Source organism: Scyliorhinus torazame, chromosome 8 (assembly GCF_047496885.1).
Source record: "Scyliorhinus torazame isolate Kashiwa2021f chromosome 8, sScyTor2.1, whole genome shotgun sequence".
Classification (NCBI taxonomy): domain Eukaryota; kingdom Metazoa; phylum Chordata; class Chondrichthyes; order Carcharhiniformes; family Scyliorhinidae; genus Scyliorhinus; species Scyliorhinus torazame.
The window spans coordinates 71,346,182-71,366,648 of NC_092714.1; the positions used below are offsets into that span (position 1 = coordinate 71,346,182).

The following is a 20,467-nucleotide window of genomic DNA, read 5'->3' on the forward strand; positions in this document are numbered from 1 at the left end:
TAATGAATGGTGGAGTAAACTCGAAGGGCCAAATGGCATGTATGTTTCTATGTCTCACCATTACTTTTGGTTTTACGTTTGGTATTATTAGCTCATCATAGCACTCCACTGCAAGATTTCAGGACATAACATAAATTATCTTATCTATTTTCATGTACGGAAAAGAATAAATGTATAGATGTAACCTTGAGTAGATTAAAATTATCCAAGGCTATTTTATATGATGCCAGTTACAGCCTTTATCTGTTGACACTCTACAGGTTTGCCTTTCAGCTACTTTTGTAGGTTTTTAATTTTATGTTTTCACTATAAAGCTAGTGTAAACTTAATTTTGTTACTTCTTGATTTTTAATCTTTATTAGTGTCACAAGTAGGCTTACATTATACTGCAATGAAGTTACTGTGAAAATCCCCTAGTCGCCACACTCCGGCGCCTGTTCGGGTACACTAAGGGAGAATTCAGAACATCCAATTCACCTAACAAGCACATCTTTTGGGACTTGTGGGAGGAAACCGGAGCACCCAGAGGAAACCCACGCAGACACGGGGAGAACATGCACACTCCACACAGACAGTGACCCAAGCTAGGAATCAAACCTGGGTCCCTAATGCTGTGAAGGAACAGTGCTAACCATTGTGCTACCGTGCCGTGCGTGATCTGCACTCTGCATAGTTTACACTAAAGGCATGGTACTTCACTGCATCTGAAGATTTCTGAGTATTTGACAACATTTTTTCCAGTATTCTGTTTGGGATTTCATTTGTTCTTTGATTACTTGTAAGATTCCTACTATCTTGCTATGAGGGTTGCATTGTGCTAAGTTCTCTCTCTCTCAAAATCACCATGTGGTATGTCATACATAATGGCGATATAGGAAGTGCAAATGTTTTGTCTCTTAAACTGAGGCTATAAATATTCAAAGGAGCACTATTTTTAGAGTGAAAGATTTCCAGATTTTTATCTCCTTTTGCATATACTTTTTCTACAGATGTTGCCTGAGTTCTCTGTCCCACCCCTCTCTTTCTTCCTCTGCATCCATCCAGCCCTCAGACAATACCAAATGTGCTGCTGCCTGATGATGATCTTGATGATGCCTGTTAAGGTCTTGGGAAGGAACAGTAATATTCAGTAAGAAGCTTTCTGAATCAGAACTGCACATGCTGTTAAAGCATGAATTCCTTTTATTTCCTTCTAGATTCCCTCTGCTGGTACATGTGTATTGTAACCTTAAGTGGATAAAATGTACAATGGAATTTTCAATACACTACAGGGTGTACAAGTGCATATTTATGGGCTTGTCACCACTCGAGGGCAGGTCGGGCTGTTTTCACATTGTGAAGAAATAATAGTGTGAATGTGTGAGCTCAGATCGTGCTTGGGTTTCTATTAGCAAGGGGCAACAAGTTGGCACAGCGGTTAGTATTGTTGCCTCACAGCACCAGGGACTCGGGTTCAATTCCAGCCTCGAGTGACTGTCTGTGTGGAGTTTGCACATTCTCCCTGTGTCTGCGTGAATTTCCTTTGGATGCTCTGCTCACAGTCCAAAGATGTGCAGGTGGGTTAGCCATGCTAAATTGCCACTTTGTGTCTGAAAGGTTAGGTGGGGTTACTGGGTTATGGAGATAAGGTGGGGCGTGGGCCCAGGTGGGGTACTCTTTCCAAGGGTCAGTGCTGACTCGATGGGCTGAATGACCTCCTTCTGCACTGTAGTGATTCTATGATCCTTGTGGCTGCACCAGCCTTTAATTTCCTCCCTTAGCCGCAATAGCCTTTTGGCTGAAGAGTTGAAGTCAGTCTTATAACCCTATAATATTCTGACACCCATTGCATCCCGAGGAGGTGTTTGTGCAGACCATATGCTACATATGCTGTATATGTACTCTCTTGAAATTGAGAGTGTGATATGCAGCATGTCATCATTTGTGTGAGATCTCCATAGTTCTAATCAGTTGGCCTATATTGATGGACATATGTGATGAAATCCTGCATCGCTCCTAGAACAAAAAATAACAATGTCTAAGTGGTAAACCTTACACTCATTATACATTTTCCAATCTCAAAGGAATTGCTGAACAAAAATGAGTGAAGACAATAGTGTTTCTTCACAAGTTGAAGAATATGAAGATGACTTTGAGAAAGACCTTGATTGGCTGATCAATGAAGAAACAAAAAATAGTGATGAAAATCCAGAGGTAAGAAGTCAAAACAGTTGAGTACGCTAAGCCAGATGCATGCATGATATTAGTGAGCTACAAAAACTTTCATAGGAGTGTAGATGTTAACCTTGGTATCGGGATGTTTTTCGTCTAAAGTGTTTTAATTCAGCAAGATAGAATTGACATACGCTGTGGAAAACTTTGTAAAATATATTTTATTCAAAAATTAAGTATTTGCAAAAGTGTTAAACAAAATAGAAACTAATGCAGGCAAACATCCCGAACCAGTTTAATTATGATCAGTTTAAGATGTTGTTTGAAGGTACATTTCACGATCATTGTTTTCCCTTAAATTTGGTGATAATTTTTCAATTCAAAATTACTCTTGTTTTCATTGAAAGTACTGCACCTAAATCCTTTGTGTATGTCATAATTACATTTACTTTAACTTATTTTTAAAAATCAATGTTATTATCATGAATCATTTCCTGAAATGTCCTGCTTCTAAACTTCAAATATGCAAACATAGGTTCTGAATCATCATTGTTGAAATGAACATGCATCACTACTGTAATACATTCTTTGTCAGATCTTCAAAATATGGAATTATTTTACCTCATTTTGGCACTCTATATCTCTTTCCCCCCCCTCCCCACCCATCGCCTTTCCTCTCTCCCTCTCGATCCCGCCCGCCCCCAGTTCTCACTCCCCCTTCGTCCTCCACCAATCCCTAACTTCCCTATTTGACCTCTCTCCATATTCACCTTCTTTCTGTAACCTCCCTGCATCTTGATACCTACACCCCCTCGTCACCCACCATCTTGCTCCATCTGCCTACCCTCCCACTCGACTGAAGTTATCTGATATGCCTTTCTTTACGTTTCCTCTTTGCTACTTTAGCCATTCATAGGATGTAACCTGTGCTAGATCTTCTGCCAGTGATAATGAATAATTGAAAAATTCTGCACAAACTACTTATATAGTTTTCCCACCTCTAATTTGTATCATCTACACATTAAAACATAAGGTCTGTTTCCAAATAGTCAATAAATTTTAATTTTCCCCACACCATCACGATCATTGTATAAAGAAAATAACATTACGGTTTACTCAGATTAATGCTCTGGTTCTGCACAGGATTATGAAGAAGATAAAGCCATTGAACCCAAAATTGATAAAGATCTAGATCATAAGGAAAGAGAAGAAAAGAAAAGTGCAGTAGATGAGAAACAATCTCGAAGTCCTGCAGAAAAATCATGTGAACTGAATGAGGATTTTAAAAAAACCACAGGGATCAGCAATGGAAAGGGAAAGGTTATTGTCAATCAACCTGATCCCATATCAGATTCAGATAGTGAGAGTTCATTCCAGGAATTAAAGCAGGAAGATCAGCAGGATGCAGAAGAGCTGACTGAGGAAGTAAAACGTTATATAATGGAAAAGATTGAGCAAGCTAACAAAAAGCTGCTTGATGAAGACCCCATAGATCAAAATAGAGAACGCAGATTGAAGTTCAAAGACAATTTAGTGGATTTGGAGGTCCCGCCTGTGAAATTGTCTGAGATAGAAAAGGATAGAGGAGAGGTCACAGGTCAGATGTCTGAAATGTGCATTTCAAATGATGCTGAAAAGGAAAACAATCATGCAGAAGGTAAAGTCGATGATGAAAAAAACAAAGACAAAAAAGTGTTGATGGAAAAGGATGGAAAATTTGAACTGGTGAGTTTAGAGGATTTTGAAAGTCAAGGTTTATTACCTCAGATCGCTGTTGCATTCAGTGAAAATGAGTGTAAACAATCTCACTGCTCCAATGAATTAAATTCAGATAATCCTAAAGGAAACAACCTTTCAAGCAGACAGAACAATTTGTCTTCATCGCTAACAGAAATGCTTCATGTCCCAAAACCACCAGATGAACCAAAGGATCGAGCAACTTCTGCGGCTAATACACAAAAGAATGCAGCCCAAAAGATATTACCTCGAAGGGTCCAATCTGCAATAATGTCCCCAAAACTTACCCACCTGAATAGCTCCGAACAAAAGGAGCTTAATTGGCGAATTCAAAAGAAGGAGCAACATAAGACTGAGGTAAATTTGCGGTAGTAAAACTATGTTAATAAAGCCCTTTTAGAGCAAGTTGTTTTTTGATGCTTATAATTGAATCATGTTCAGTGAGAATAGTTGAATCATGTTCAGTGAGAATAGTATTTTGAGAATGTGAGATTTTATTTTCTTTCTTTGTGGCTGGTGATGTTGTATTTGCTATCCACAGAGCTGTAAAAGTTTGCAGCTGTTGCTAACTTGCTGTTGTCTCTTAATTTGGGTCTGTTTAAATATGTTTGCTCAGGAGTCGCCAGGTATCTTTCGATACCGCCACATGGTTCAAAACCGAATACTGATCAAAGACTCGATACACCAGTTAGTAAGTTCAAAAGCAATGCTCATTTATTTACACACAGTCAAATCTACTCATGCATTAAACTCTACAACCTAAACTATCACTATTACTAAAAGCCTATACTTAGCTTCGGGTGCCCACTCAGTCAGAGAAACAATGGCCGTTGCTCGGTTCTGAGGCTGCTGACTTGAGCTGTTTACAGGATAGCAACTAGGAGCGTATATCTCGTAGCGTGCATTGACTTGGAACTTACTTGGTCTGGAGCAGCTTTGGTGGGTCTCTCCTCGCTGAGAGCCAAGGCCAAGAGAGCGATTCTCTCTTGGGGAGTCCTTTTTATACCCCAAAAGGGCTTCGCGCGCTTTTGGGAGGGCCTTTAACTTGGCCCCAATTAATTGGGCCATTTCCTAATTGTCCTTATCGATTTTCCTCCAATAGAGGGGTGGATTCCCTGGTTGCTGGGCGTGTCCTAGGTGGCCTTTGGTCTGCTTTGTTTTAGTCTCCTCTGGCGCCGGGATGTCTGTCTTAGCATTGTTTACCTAAATGTTGCCTTTTGTTCCCGGGGATGGCTCATTAGTATGTAGATGGTTCTGCAGTACCGGTCCTGTCTGAGAGCTACAGCTCTAATCAACAGACAGACCTTGCACCTGCTTGCTTTTTCGGTATTGTCCAATTTTCCTTGCATTCTTTGCAAGTGTCCATTTTGTAATCGAGACGTAGCCATCCCAGATGGCTACACTTCCTCAACGCGAAGCGTGAAGGATCACATTACTGCGTCGTCTTTGTCCTCTGACCAAACGGGGCACCCATAATCAGGCTCTACTCTGCTCTATCCTATGAAACACTATTTTACCTAAATCATTTTAAATACATACATTATCATAAAACTCTACGGGCGCTATGACATTAATGTATGCATTACAGAAGAATTAAAAAACTGGAACCGCTAACTATCCTCAATAAACTATCCTCAATCAAAAATAATCTACAACATTTTAAATGTACAAAATAGCAGCACACAAATTTCTTTGGCCTGGCAGTCAGACACAGAGATTTATATTTCTTTATTTAACCGAATACAGAAAGAAAAACGGATGCACTTTAATTCATGTCATGGGGTTCGGTGAAATCCGAAAATAGGGGACCTAATCCTGTATACCGGGGTGCGAGAGCGATAGGCTCTCTTTCGGCATTTCCTGACTCTATAAGTGTCTGCACGACACTGCAAAGTATCGCCAGTACTAAGAGGGCTACTACTACATACGATAGTGAGTACCAGGTGATAAACATATCACACCAGGTCGAGGTATAGTTAGCTGTCTCAGGGTTCTGTGTATTGCAGGGGTGGGAATCATTCACTGCTTGTGTGGTAGGGGTCAGGGGGGTAGCGTCCACGCGCAACTGAAGGGATCCCGCTAAGATCCAGGTGAACAAGATGGAGGTCGTCTTCATCTTTCCGTCTTTCTGTCTTCTTTATCTTCCTTGGGGGTTCCTGAGGTTCCGGAGTTCTGTGAACGCAAGCATAATATCTGTTATTATCTTGCTTAAGATCTCGTATGCCTGTCTGTCTGTCCTTTGTTGCCAATTTCCCTTTATAATTGGTCACCATCTGTGACTCCCTCATTTTTTTTTAAACCAAATATTTGGGACAAAACATCCGAGAAAAATACTGACATAGTGCGAGCTGTCTGTGCGATCTACCATCCTAGTATTTTAGGATGTAACTAGCTTACGGAAGCAACCTAAGGGTTGCCAAAACCAAACAAAAGAATTTCGAACTGAAAGTGCCAAAATGGGGTGCGTATGGGCCGCGGCGGGTAAGAAATGGGTGGAAACCCCGGTTAGGACGGTGATCAATGCCGTTTGTGCTCTACCTGAGCGTAGCTGACAAGAGGGGAGTCCTCAGGCAGGGCGAGGACCAGTGCCGTTTCTCCACTGCCTGAGCAACCGGCAAGAATGTGGTCATCGTGGGGGGCTGTCTCTCGTGATCGATTCAATCAGGAGAGTAGCTATGAGTAGTGTCTATCGACAAACACGTTCCTCTGAACGGTTGTCTGGGGACAAACCTGTTCCTCTAACAGGCATTGGGTGTCAAAGGAGTGGTGACGTGGGGCTGTGAAAAACTTTCGAGTTTACGAACAACACTTAACATTAACACTAATGAACAAACATACAACAAACATGGTGCAGGTTCCATCAGAAAGGACACCGTATTGCTCCATCGGTTCCTTTTTTTCCCCATCATCTGGACACCTCACTGCTCAAAAGCGAACAGGGTCGCAAAGGGATTTGTGTGGTGGGAGTCAGACTCTATGTCATCATCCTGTCACCGGCTGCCAAACTCTTGTCTGTAGTAACCGTGCTAAAGCTGCTTGGGGCGAATTGGGGTCCATCTCATCATTCCGGATGAGCCTGAACGAATTGTCTCGGTGCCAGAATCGTGTGTCGAGGTTGGAGCTACCAGGTTTCAATCCGTAATCGTCGGGAGGTGGGTCTGGGTCAGGGGCTTTGATATATGTAATCTCGAAGAGGTCAGAGGAATCATGCTCGGATTCGCTGGGAGTGGGGCCTGGTACAGGGGAATAATCGTAACGTGGTGTGCTGTGGCTATCGTCATTGTGATCGCTATCACTTTCGCTGCTGGTTGAAGGAAGGGAGAGGCGGAGTCATGCCCCTGGGGGTGGAGTCGAGGACGGGCTGGACTGGTTGGGGGAGGGGAGGAAAACGTCATTTGTGGGCGGGGCGTGATCGTCTGCTGCTGCGAGCAGGTTGTGATGTGTGTGGTTATTCTGTGAGCCATAAGCCTTGAGCTGGTTTATGTGAAACCACGCAGACTTACCATTGGGATATGTAATTTTGTATACCGAGGGGCTGACTTTGTCCGAAATGGAGTACGGTCCGGAGAATTTAGGGAAAAGGAATGAACTGGGTTTGTATATGGAAAGCATCACTTGCTGCCCTACTGCAAACTCAGTGGCGTGTACTGTTTTGTCGAAACAAGCCTTGCTCTGTTTCTTCCTGGTCCCAAGTCTCACAGCTGCTGCGAGTTGGGCTGCCTTTATGTTCTCTAACAATTGTTGAACCGCATTTTCATGCGTGAGGGCTGTGACTGCGGGGCTGGCCAAATCCAGTCCTAATAAATACTCTGTCCCTTTCATGGGGCGTCTGGTCATGAGAGTGTGGGGGGTGTATCCTGTGGACGTGGATACCGTGTTCCTTATAAACATTAAAGCAAATGGGAGAACTGAATTCCAGGTACTGTTATTCTGCTGAACCATTTTCCTGAGGGTGGCTTTTAATGTCCTATTCATCCTCTCTACAATACCACTTGACTGGGGGTGGTATGCGATATGAAACTTTTGTCGAATGCCGAAAATCATGAGGACGTTTTTCATTACACGTCCTGTGAAATGGGAGCCTTGATCGGATTCTATACCGCGGGGGAGTCCCCATCTTGTAAAGATGTGATGTGTTAATATTTTAGCCGTTGTCTTGGCCGTATTAGTTCGCGATGGAAAAGCTTCCACCCATTTTGTGAAGGTGTCTATGACCACCAACATATACTTATAACCATTTTTGCAAGGGGGTTAGGGGTCCTATATAATCTATCTGTAGATTTGTCCAGGGTCCATTTAACGGGGTGGGTGTGACTAAGTTGAGCCTTTTTTGCATATCTGTCCGGATTGCTCTGGGCACAGATCAAGCAATTCTCTATGTAGTGGGTAACATCGGCTTTTAAATCAGGCCACCAGCAGAGCGGTCTGAGGTGGGCTAGAGTGGGTTCAATACCTTGGTGTCCATGATTGTCATGGAACTGCCAAATGATCTGGTTCCTGTCCTGGCTGGGAACTATATAAATGCCATCCTTTAAAATCACACCTTCATGTGTGGTTATTGCATTCTTGAATTTATCATACTGGGCTGGGAAGGTACCCTTTAAAACTTCCCTTAGTTTCTCGTCCTCTTTCTGTGCCTTCGTTAAATCCTGAATATTGGTCTGTGAGACCTGAACTGCGTGTACTGGGGTGCTATCGGGGGGTGGGGGGTTCCAAAAATAACCATGCCTGGAGCCTGCCTTCGCTAGGGCGTCTGCTTTAACGTTACCGCGGGGGAGGGGGAAAAACAGTGATGACTGCAAACCTTAAATTATTGCATATTTTCTATCCTTCGCTGTCTCTAAGATATGGTGGAGTAATGGGGCTGAGGGTAGGGGCTTTCCGTCTGCGGAAACAAATCGTCTCATTTCCCACAGGGGTAGGAATTCTGTCAAACTATTACAGACATACAAGCTGTCCAAATAGATGTCTGCTGAGGTCGGGACGAGTTGGGGTGGTCTATAATGTATGCAATCGCTGCCAGTTCTGCTGCCTGCGAGCCTAAGTGTCCTGGCAACTTTAATGCAATCTCATCTAGGGCGCGTCCCTGCGCGTCCTCTATGTAAATACCACAACCGGTAATTCTCTTTCCATTTAACACTGTGGAGGAGCCATCCACATAAATCTTCAGGGGTGCACATGGGTCTGTGGGCTGGGGTGTATTACCTGCTTTCCTGGGAGGTGTTTTAGGAATAAATGGGCCTGTGTTGTGTTTTGTGGTGATGATCTCACACTCCTGAGGGGTGCCTGCATACTGCAAATTATCGGCAAGGAACGTGTGGGTCTTGGTTCTTTTTACTGTGATGTCCCGTCCCTGTAAAAGAAGGGTCCAACGGGCTGCGCGGATTTGGCTGACTGTGCCATCCTTAAGTCGGCCGTCTAACAATAACTGTGTTGGGGTGTGTTCTGTGAGGATGATGATGGGATTGAGTCCTGTAATGTAGGCAAAGTATTGTACTGTCCAAAAAATTGCGAGCAGGTGCCTTTCACAGGCAGAAAAGCCTTGCTCTACGAGGTCTAACACGCGTGAGGCATATGCTACGGGGCATAATCGGTCATGGCGTTCCTGGAGGAGCACGGCCGAAAGGGTTCGGTAGGTGCTTGCAACTTCGATTGCGTATGGGGCAAGTGGATCTGGGACCTGTAATGCGGGGGCTGTGCTGAGTGCTCTTTTCAAAGCAACCACGGCATCCGTATGCTGTGGAAGCCATTCCCAAGGTGCCTTTTTCTTGAGTAGTTCGGATAGGGGCGCTGCTTTAGTGGCGAAACCGTCAATATGGTTTCGGCAGTAGCCAACCAGTCCTAAAAATGACCGGAGGACTGAGACATTGTGGGGAAGGGGCAATTTGACGATCGGGTCAATTCTCTTTTGCTCGATCTCGCGTTTACCATGTGTGATCACTGTTCCCAAGTAAATCACTTTCTCTTTCAAAATCTGGGCCTTCTTGGGGGTGACTTTACAACCAATATCTTTGAGGAGTCCTAGGAGTTCGGCGAGAAGCGAAATGTGCTCTACCTTTGTGTCTGTCTGTAGTAACAAGTCATTTACGTACTGGACCAGACAATCTGGGCGGGAACATTTTGCTAATCCATTTGCCAGCTGTTGGTGGAAAATGGAGGGGGAGTTGTGGAAGCCTTGTGGAAGGCACGGCCACGTATACTGTTGTCCCTGGAATGTAAAGGCGAATTTGTACTGGCATGCTTTAGCCAATGGAATGGACCAAAAGCCGTTACTAATGTCCAAAACCAAAATTTCTTTTGACTGGAGTCCCTGTTTGAGCATGGCCTCGGGACTCGTGGCTACGGTGGGGGCTGCTGCTGGGGTTACTTTGTTCAGTTCCCGGTAATCAATGGGCAGTCGCCATGATCCATCCGGTTTCCTTACGGGCCAAATCGGTGTGTTGTTTGTGGAGGCTACTGATATGAGTACGCCTTGATCCAACAAACTCTCTATTACTTTGGAGATTTCTCCCTCTGCTTCCTGGGGAAATCCGTACTGCTTCTGGGGTTTAGGGTCGGGACCTGTAATGTTCACAAAGCCAGCCAATTTGCCACAGTTGTGCTTGTGCTGTGCAAATGCTGCTTTATGTTCCTGCAGGACTGCCCTAACCTGTTTGTCTGCACTAATGGCACGAGGGTCAAACCAGAAGTCTCCTACTGAGCTAATCCTGTTTACATCCTCTCCTACTGTGAGCATGGCGGAGGCTCGTGCTGCCTTTGCCATTTTCCATACACACTTGTTCACAGGTCAAAAGAAAGGTTATGGGAGCTCATGAAATCGATCCCAAGAATATGTTCTGCTGTCTGGGGCAGATCAAACAAAACTACGGGGTGCTTAGTTGTGATGTTCCCTATTTGTATTGCTACAGGGGCTGTGGTGTTCCCTGTTGTAAATGGCCTGTAAAGCCGCTGAGTGTGATGGTGTCTGTTGTGGGCCACGTGTCTCGCTGAAACATCGTGGAGGAATTGAGTGTGGTGCGGGACCCTCCTATGTCCCAAAGGAATTCTACGGGGTGCCCCCAGACTTTGCCTGCTGCTACCGGTCTACCGGACGTGTCCCAAAGGGTGTCGCAGACCCAAGTTGGGGAGCCCGAACAACGTCATTCGGTTCCGTTCATGTCTGCATCCCGTAATTGGGTCACAGTTAACGGGGTTGTATAAAGGAAATCTGCGTCTCCTTCTGCTGTGGCCCTGCGGTGTGTGGTTACAGGATTCATGGGGGTGTGTTCTGCCTGTTCGGTTGGGGGTTGGGGCGCTCTCCTTTTCTGGGGGTTTTCCTGCGTACATGTCCCATGTACGTATCTATGGGCAGTCTCGTTCAATTCCTGCCAATCGGGGCCGTTTTCCTGATCTAACTGCGGTCCAAATGTGCTTTGAAACCCATTTTGAACGGAAAGCAGAGATTGCAATTCTGCAATTTGCTTCTGGCACTTTGCGTGATCTACGGAGCTCTGCCTTTGTTCCGTCATGGAAGTGTGGAGTGCTCGTAGGGCTGCTTTCAAATCATTGCACTGTTTCTGCAATTTCTCAACTTGTTGCTCGGTCTCTTGTCTTACCAAGACCGCACGTTGCATGTCCTGGTAGGCCTTATCGTATTGCGTTTGGAAGCTACTCAAATGCGCGAGACAAGACTGGTGTGCCCCCTTGGCATCATCCACCTCTCTGTCCCTTGCTGCTAACTGCCCTCTCAAATCTCTACTTGCTTTCTCTACTTTGCTCACGTCTACCTCACTACTTCTGTCTCTCTCCTCTATCTCTAAGGAGCGTCCTAACGACCTCCTATGTGCCTCGCAATTGTGCCAAACAGGACACGATTGCCATTGGCTTGCGAGCTTTCCCTAAGCTCTTCTTGTGTATCTCTTGACAGGTTCTCCCACCAAGTATGTCCTATACTCCCGGGACCTGTTTCGTCATTGGTGCAGAATTCACTCCAAAGGGGCCATCCATTCCCTTTGAGATATTTCCTGATCTCATCTTCCCAAACGGGACACTATCCTACTCTACTGGTCGCTGCGACCTCGAATTCCTGGGGGTTCATAAGGCGTTCCATTGCCTTCATTGCCATTTTCTCTATCTAAGTTCTCTACTGAATTTGGAGCAGGGGGTGATAAAGTGGTGATGTAAACACGGGTACGGCTTACACTACTTTCCGGCCTACAAAACTCCCGACAGTTTTACGCAACAAAATCTCTCAGGTTTACCTTATATCCCTGTTAGTGCGCATGCATTAACACACTTCCGAATCTCGGAGGCTTGATCAGTACTGTTCTTACACTTGTGGTTTTCTGTTTCCAATTGGACTCTCAATTCAAATTTGGGTTCTCTCGGAGTGGTTAGGCCACTTCTAAGTCGAGTCCCGGCAGATGTCGCCAGTAAATGTTGCTAACTTGCTGTTGTCTCTCAATTTGGCTCTGTTTAATTACGTTTGCTCAGGAGTCGCCAGATATCTTTCGATACCGCCACAAGGTTCAAAACCGAATACTGATCAAAGACTCGATACACCAGTTAGTAAGTTCAAAAGCAATGCTCATTTATTTACACACAGTCAAATCTACTCATGCATAAAACTCTACAACCTAAACTATCACTATTACTAAAAGCATATGCTTGGCTTCGGGTGCCCACTCAGTCAGAGGAACAATGGCCGTTGCTCGGTTCTGAGGCTGCTGGGTTGAGCTGTTTACAGGATAGCAACTAGGAACATCTATCTCGTAGCGTGCGTTGACTTGGAACTTACTTGGTCTGGAGCAGCTTTGGTGGGTCTCTCCTCGCTGAGAGCCAAGGCCAAGAGAGCGATTCTCTTTTGGGGAGTCCTTTTTATATCCCAAAAGGGCTTCGCGCGCTTTTGGGCGGGCCTTGAACTTGGCCCCAATTAATTGGGCCATTTCCTAATTGTCCTTATCGATTTTCCTCCAATAGAGGGGTGGGTTCCCTGGTTGCTGGGCGTGTCCTAGGTGGCCGTTGGTCTGCTTTGTTTTAGTCTCCTCTGGCGCCGGGATGTCTGTCTTAGCATTGTTTACCTAAATGTTGCCTTTTGTTCCCGGGGATGGCTCATTAGTATGTAGATGGTTCTGCAGTACCGGTCCTGTCGGAGAGCTACAGCTCTAATCAACAGACAGACCTTGCACCTGCTTGCTTTTTCGGTATTGTCCAATTTTCCCTGCATTCTTTGCAAGTGTCCATTTTGTAATCGGGACGTGGCCATCCCAGATGGCTACACAGCATAGAAGGACATTGGCTAATCGGTCTACCTTATTTGTGCAAGATAAATCCAAAACTATCTCACTACTTGTTTTGAGCATCTTGCCTTGTATCTTTCTCTGCTGCAAATATTTTTCTGTGCAAGAAAAAGGTCTGTCTCATCTCTGTGACAAAGTATTACATGCTGTAACAACCACCTGAAAAAATAGGAAAGTATATCTTGAAAATTAGTACCAATATGAAGGAGTTAGGCAGACAGATTATACGTATAAATAATAAGGATTGTGCATTTTACTCTTGTAATCCACAAAGGCAAGTTAGATTTTTATTTGGGGATAAAGCAAAACTCATCAACTACAATGAAATGCAATATATATCGACATATTGAAGCAAGTTGCACTACACTGTTAATACTAAAATTGAACATTCAAAAAGGTTTACACTAGATCAGGCATTGTCAAACCCGGAGGCGCGACCCGCGGTGGGTCGCAGATTCGTCCGTCGCGGCGTTCCGATCGCGCAACAGCCGCAGCAGCCGGCTTTAAAATATGCCGGCTGCAAGCGGCCTTCAAAATGGCCACAAACATATAAAAACAATTCAGCCGAACTGCGCATGCGTGCCTGATCATCGGTGCGCATGTGTAAAACTATGCGCATGCGCACCGATGATCGGGCACGCATGCGCAGTGCGGCCGAATTTTGTTTTATAGAGTTGCAACCTTTTCATTTACAAGTTCGGGGGGGCCGAAGGGATCCAAAACCATTTCCTTCATTTTTGTCAGCAACAAACCAGGTAAGAGAAAATGGTGGGTCGCGCACGTCGGCCGGCGTGGGCCACGAAGGTCGGCCGGCGTGGGCCACGAAAGTTGGCCAGTTGGTAAAAATGGATCCCCGGAAAAAAAGTTTGAAAAACACTGCACTGGATTATTTGAAAATCACATTTAACACCAATTTAGATACTCCCATTTAAAATCACAAAATAGGTAAGCGTGAAGAAGCCCATTGAACCACAAAATGGGTAAGCATGAAAAAGCCCATTCAACCAATCTTGGATCATATATTCAAATAAGCCTACATTGTCCACTGTTTCTTGAATAATTTAAGGAATTTTGCCTCCCTTTCAGAAAGGCACTCCAAATATGGATTACTCATTTCAGTAGCCAGTGCTTTCTAGATAGGGTATAACAAGAAATATCTTTGTACATGAAGATTCAAATGTGCCTTTGCTGCTCAGCAGAATGAAATGCAAATCCATCTGTGTCTCGTATCTACAGTTTAATGGTATTTCAAGACTCAACATTCAAACATATTCTTTCCATGGACTTCAAAACCATGGAAACGACCTTGGAACTCCTTACCTCCCTCAGAGTTCCTTTTGTTCCACAATCTAGGCTTTTCAATCCAAAGTTTTTCTTTCAACACTCTCTTTTAATTTATATCTCTTAATGTTTTTTATATTGGCCTTTACTGTGTGCTGTGACCTTTCATTAAGTTGTTAGTTTAAACAAAGGTCACTGAGTTAATATTTTTAATAAATTCTGAAAATACTATAATTTTAAAGTGTGTAGTGAGGTGACTGAATATTCAATAATCTCTAAAAATAATGTTATGCTACAGAAACTACTGTATCTGAGAGAGGAAAAATTAGTTGTATAAACACGAGGGTGGATTTGATAAGGCAGTTCTGCGGGAGTTGACAATGAATGAATATCCTATATTACTGAAAAAATAGCAATTTTTTGTTGAAGCATTTCATTTATTAAAAACATTAGCTCAATTACCTTTGTTGATTTCCGTTACATTATATTCTTGTGAATGTCCTGATGAATGCAAGTTTAAAAAGCTTCTACAAAAAACCCATTGCTGCCTCAGTATCAGGAACCCGGGTTCAATTCCAGCTTTGAGCCTGTGTGGATTTTGTACGCTCTCCCTGTGTCTATGTGGGTTTGTTCCAGGTGCCCCAGTTTCTTCCCATAGTCCAAAGTTGTGCAGGTTAGATGGATTGGCAAAGCTAAATTGGCACTTAGTGTCAAGGGATGCGCAGGTTATGTTACGTAAATAGGGCAGGGTGGACGGGGGAGTGGACATGAATAGAGTGCTTAGTCAGTCAAGATTTGATGGGCCAAATGGCTCCTTCTGCATTGTATGGATTCTATGATTCAGTAATACTCAAGTTCTGTACTATGAAACAACAAAATGTCCTATATCTTAGCTAAGTATGAATTGTTGGGGTCACGTGATGTAAATGCAGGAATGGCTGCTTTTTCGCGAGCTCTGGAGCTACTCATCTTTTTAATCTTTTTTTAATCCTGATGCACAACCCATTTGTGCATAACCTTGTGTGCCTGGAAGATCATGGCGAAGGGGAAACCGAAGTAAGTCAAGAAAATCCTTGTTTGATTGAGGTGCTCAAGATAACTGGGGTGGGGCCTAGTTCGCAGTGGTGGTTTAGGCCTGTGCTTCAGTGATAACATTGGTGTTGAGATGATACCATTGTGAGTGAAGTTGTGGATGACTATCTCGGCTCACAGGCACAGATTATTGGTGAACTGCGAGATATCCTAAACAGAATGGATGAAGTGGAGCTGAGAATCCTGTCAGTCCATAGGGCAGCTTCCTCAGTGGGGGCTCACCTTCACTTCTTGGAAATCCTACAGCATGGAATTTGAACATTTTGGTTGATTCTGGGAGATGGGGCCGGAGAAGGCGTATCCATGCTCCTGATCTCCTGAGGGATGAATTCCCAGCCAAATTTGAGAATTGACTGCCATGCTTTCACAATCTCAAATTGAGGACTGGGTTTTTTGAATTCGTGGAGTAGATTGTATCCGGTCTTCGAGGCCAGGGGTCGGTCAAGGATTCCAACCACTGGTCTTGCATTGTCTTGCCCTCTGTGTTCATCAAGAAGGGTTGGATGCGGCCGGAATGAAGGGTCTTCTCCAGTCTCCGGAGTCTAGGTTTCTGTTTACTGGGGCTAAATGACAATAACATGGTGGAGATGCAAAGGCTTTGTTGAAACTCTGTATGGATCCTGGATGTTAATCTTATGTTCCTGTAATGGCATGGCCATTTCAAGCTCCTTGGATGGTTATATTATCCTGAAGTTTGTCATTAATCCTGAACCCTTATGATTATACTCCTGATTTTGTGTTATTTTCTTTCCTCCTGACAAGGGTGTATGATATGGGAGTACGAGGTGTTTGTTGCCGGTTATCCTGAGTTATTTCCTTTTCTCCTGACAAGGGTGTATGTATGATATGGGAGCATGGAGGCATTTGTCGCCTGTTATTCTGCAAAAAAGTGATGGTTGTGTGGTATTTAACTGATTTTTAAAAAATGAACTTTAATCCTTGCGTTGATGCTGAGGGAGTACCTTTTTGTACCCTTCACTTTATTTATAATGTCATGTGAGAGTACCTTTAAGAAATGGGTGTGTATATAAGTATCTGTAGTGAGAGTACCTTTAGGAAATGGGTGTTTATTACTGCAGTGATGTCAGAGAGTGGGTGGAGCTGGGCTGTCTGTCAGCTTTTTATTTTTGTTTTAGACTGTTTGCTGCAGGGTGTGTTTTAGTTTCGTTTTCAGAGCTGGATACCTGCAGTCACATCCAGAAGATCTATTAGAGTCACTCTCTGTAATCTAAAGACTGTAAATCGGTCCTGGTGATTTAAAACTAATAACAGTAGTGACTTTAACCTGATGTGCTTCTGGTAAAAGATGTTTTAAGTATGGATGTCAAAAGGAAAGCTTAAAGGATTACTTAGTGTTGTATTCTTTGGAGGTTGTATTTGAATTAATGGTTGCTAAGATGTTCACTGTTTGTTTTTAAAAAGGTTAACTTGCGTTCACAGAATAAACATTGTTTTGCTTTAAAAAATACTTTTCCATTTCTGCAGTACCACACCTGTAGAGTGGGCCGTGTGCTCCCCATACCACAATCTATTAAAAATGGTGGGTCAGGTGAACTCCATGATACACTTTGGGGTTCTCTGAACCCTGGCACCTAACAAATTGGGGGCTCGTCCGGGATAAAAGTCTATCTATTGGATTGGCTTAGTGAACCTAAAGACAGTGAGGGGTGAGCACATTGTGGGTGCTTTTCAGGTGTGGTATTTTAGTTTAAGTAGGGAGTGTGTTATGGACAATGGCTTTTTCAGAGGCTCTGAAGTTTTTGGGGGTGGAGACGGTCACACGCAGTACCTTACGGACAGAGACCGTTGGATTTGGCAAAAACATTGCAGTTAACATTACCTGACAAAATGCAAAAAGCTGAAGTAATTGTGGCGGTGGCTAAGCATTTAAAGTTGCCTGAGATACAGTTTGACTCATTGGAAATGGCAAAAATTCAGTTACAACTTAAACAAATGGAACATGAGAAAGAATTAAAGCAGCTTGAATACAAAAGAGAGAGAGAGGAAAAAGAAAAGGAGAGAGAAGAAAGAATAGCCCTAGCAGAACAAAAAGAAAGAAAAAGGGAGATACAGATCAGGGAAAAAGATAAAGAGAGAGAGTTTGAACTTCAGAAAATGGCCATGAAACATGACAGTCAGTTAAAATTGACAGACATAAAGGGAAACGTACAGTTGGATGATAGTGACGAGGATAGTCAGAAAGAGCGTCACAGTCGCAGGCTTGGTGGGGATCTATTTAAATATGTCCAAGCATTGCTAAGGTTTGATGAGAAGGAAGTGGAAGCCTTTTTCATTTCATTTGAGAAGGTAGCTAAACAAATGAAATGGCCACAGGACATGTGGGTAGTACTGATTCAAACAAAGCTGATAGGTAGGGCTAGTGAAGTGTTTGCATCACTACCAGAAGAGCTATCTGGGACATATGAGGAGGTGAAAAAATCCATCTTCGGTGCATATGAACTAGTGCCTGAAGCCTACAGACAAAGGTTTAGAAATTTAAGGAAAGAATTTGGGGCATGGAGTTTGAAAGGATCAAACAGAGTAACTTTGATAAGGGCTTTTAAAATAGACCAATTTTGGAGGAGTTAAAAAATTCAATTCCTGATGTAGTGAGAACTCATGTGGAAGAGCAGAGGGTTAAAACGGCGAGATTAGCAGCAGAAATGGCAGATAATTATGAATTGGTTCATAAATCAAAGCTTGGTTTCCGACATCAGTTTCAGCCGGTGAGGGATAGAAACTGGGGACATGAGAAATACTCAAGTGGTAAAAGTAAAGGTGATCTGATGGGAGATAATAAGGAGAGTGTACCTCAGATTAAAAAAGAAATCCAGGAGGGTGGAAGAGGCATGAAAAGTTTCAAATGTTTTCACTGTAATAAACTAGGCCATGTAAAGTCACAGTGTTGGTTGTTGAAGAAAAGCACTGGGAAGGCTGATGTGGTAAAACAGGATAGGACAGTGGGGTTTGTGAAAGTGGTAAAGGAAAGCCCAAGTGAAGCGAAGGAGGTACAAAAGATTGTACAGCCTGATCAAGAGGTGATTGATAAGAAGGTGCCAGATCTCTTTAAAGAATTTACTTATGTGGGTAAAGTTTACTCATGTGTATCAGGAGGAGCAGGTAAAGAAGTCACAAATTTAAGCGGTATGGGAGCTAGTCAATCTTTAATGGTAAGAGATGAGGAGGTATGTAGTTTGGGAAGAATGTTGCCAGAAAAGGAGGTAATATGTGGAATTCCGGGTGAGAGGAGTAGTGTTCCATTTTATAAGGTAAGGTTGGAAAGTCCAGTGAAGAGTGGTGAAGTGGTAGTAGGAGTAATAGAGAAACTATCTTGTCCAGGAATACAGTTTATCTTGGGTAATGATATAGCTGGGTCACAAGTGGGAGTGATGCCTACTGTGGTTGATAAGCCAGTGGAAAATCAGACAACTGAAGTGTTGAAGGACAAATATCCTGGGATTTTTCCAGATTGTGTAGTAACAAGGTCGCAAAGTCACAGGTTAAGACAAGAGGAGAAATCAAAGAGTGAAGATGAGTTGAAGTGCAATTATCAGAAACGATTTTTGATCAGATGGTTGAAAAAGAACAAGAACACGTGGAGGATGAGGCGGATATTTTTAGTTCAGGAAAATTGGCGGAGTTATAACAGAAAGATGTAGAAATAAAACGGATGTATCAGAAAGCATACACGGAAGAGGAATCTGAGTGTATACCAGAGTGTTATTACCGTAAAAGTGATGTCTTGATGAGAAAATGGAGACCTTTACATATGCAGGCAGATGAAAAGTGGCCAGAAGTTCATCTAGTAGTATTGACGGTAGGGTATAGAAAGGAGGTGTTGCGAGTTGCACATGAGGTACCAGTGGGAGGTCATTTGGGAATAAGGAAAACTCAAGCTAAAATCCAAAAACATTTTTATTGGCCTGGACTACATAAAGATGTAGTTAAATTTTGTCAATCATGTCACACATGTCAAGTGATAGGGAAACCTCAAGCAGTGATAAAACTGGTGCCCTTAATACCCATTCCAGCATTTGAGGAGCCTTTTACAAGGGTCCTAATTGATTGCATAAGACCGTTTCCTAAAACGAAAAGTGGGAATCAATATCTTTTGACTATAATGGATGTGTCTACTAGGTTTCCAGAGGCCATTCCAGTACGTAATCTTACAGCTAAAAAGATTGTGGAGGAGTTACTTAAATTCTTTACTAGATATGGACTACCCACAGAAATACAATCGGATCAAGGATCAAATTTTACCTCAAGGTTATTCAAAGAAGTTATGGATAGCTTAGGAATAAAACAATTTAAATCAACTGCGTACCATCCAGAATCGCAGGGAGCGTTAGAAAGGTGGCATCAGACACTAAAGACAATGTTGAGGGCTTATTGTCACGATTATCCAGGGGATTCGGATAAAGGAATTCCATTCGTATTGTTTGCAATTAGGGATGCACCTAATGAGTCTACCAAATTTAGTCCTTTTGAACTAATTATTGGTCATGAGGTAAGAGGCCCACTTAAATTGATTAAGGAAAAATTGGTGGGTGAGAAATTGGAAATTACATTATTGGATAATGTGTCAAATTTTAGGGAACGATTAAATAGAGCAGATGAATTGGTAGCCACCATTTAAAAGTTGCACAAAATGTGATGAAACGGGTCGCGGACAAGAAATCCGCAGTTCATAGTTTTACCAGTGGAGATAAGGTTTCCGTGTTGTTACCAGTGGAAGTGAACCTTTAAAAGCTAGATTTTGTGGACCTTGTCAGATTGACAGGAAATTAAGTGAGGTGAATTACGTGGTAAAAACACCAGATAGAAGGAAGACTCACCGAGTGTGTCATGTGAATATGCTTAAAAGGTACTTTGAAAGGGAAGGAGAGAAAAAGGAGGAGGTTTTAATGATTCTAACTCAAAGTGACAAA

The 20,467-nt window shown here is 43.2% G+C and overlaps 1 protein-coding gene across 5 annotated transcripts in view; it reads left to right on the forward strand.

Annotated features, from left to right (window-relative positions):
- Positions 1-20,467, forward strand: part of ccdc181 (coiled-coil domain containing 181) — a 91,569-nt gene that overhangs the window by 31,050 nt on the left and 40,052 nt on the right. For 3 of the 5 annotated variants that reach the window (XM_072513805.1, XM_072513801.1, XM_072513803.1), the window contains exons 2-4: positions 990-1,129; positions 2,064-2,193; positions 3,295-4,245. In XM_072513805.1, the coding sequence (XP_072369906.1) occupies positions 2,080-2,193; positions 3,295-4,245 (1,065 nt within the window). In that variant the 5' untranslated portion in view covers positions 990-1,129; positions 2,064-2,079. Of the gene's footprint in view, positions 1-989; positions 1,130-2,063; positions 2,194-3,294; positions 4,246-4,504; positions 4,580-20,467 lie in introns of all 5 variants that reach the window. The other 2 variants (XM_072513804.1, XM_072513802.1) reach the window with 2 other exon arrangements.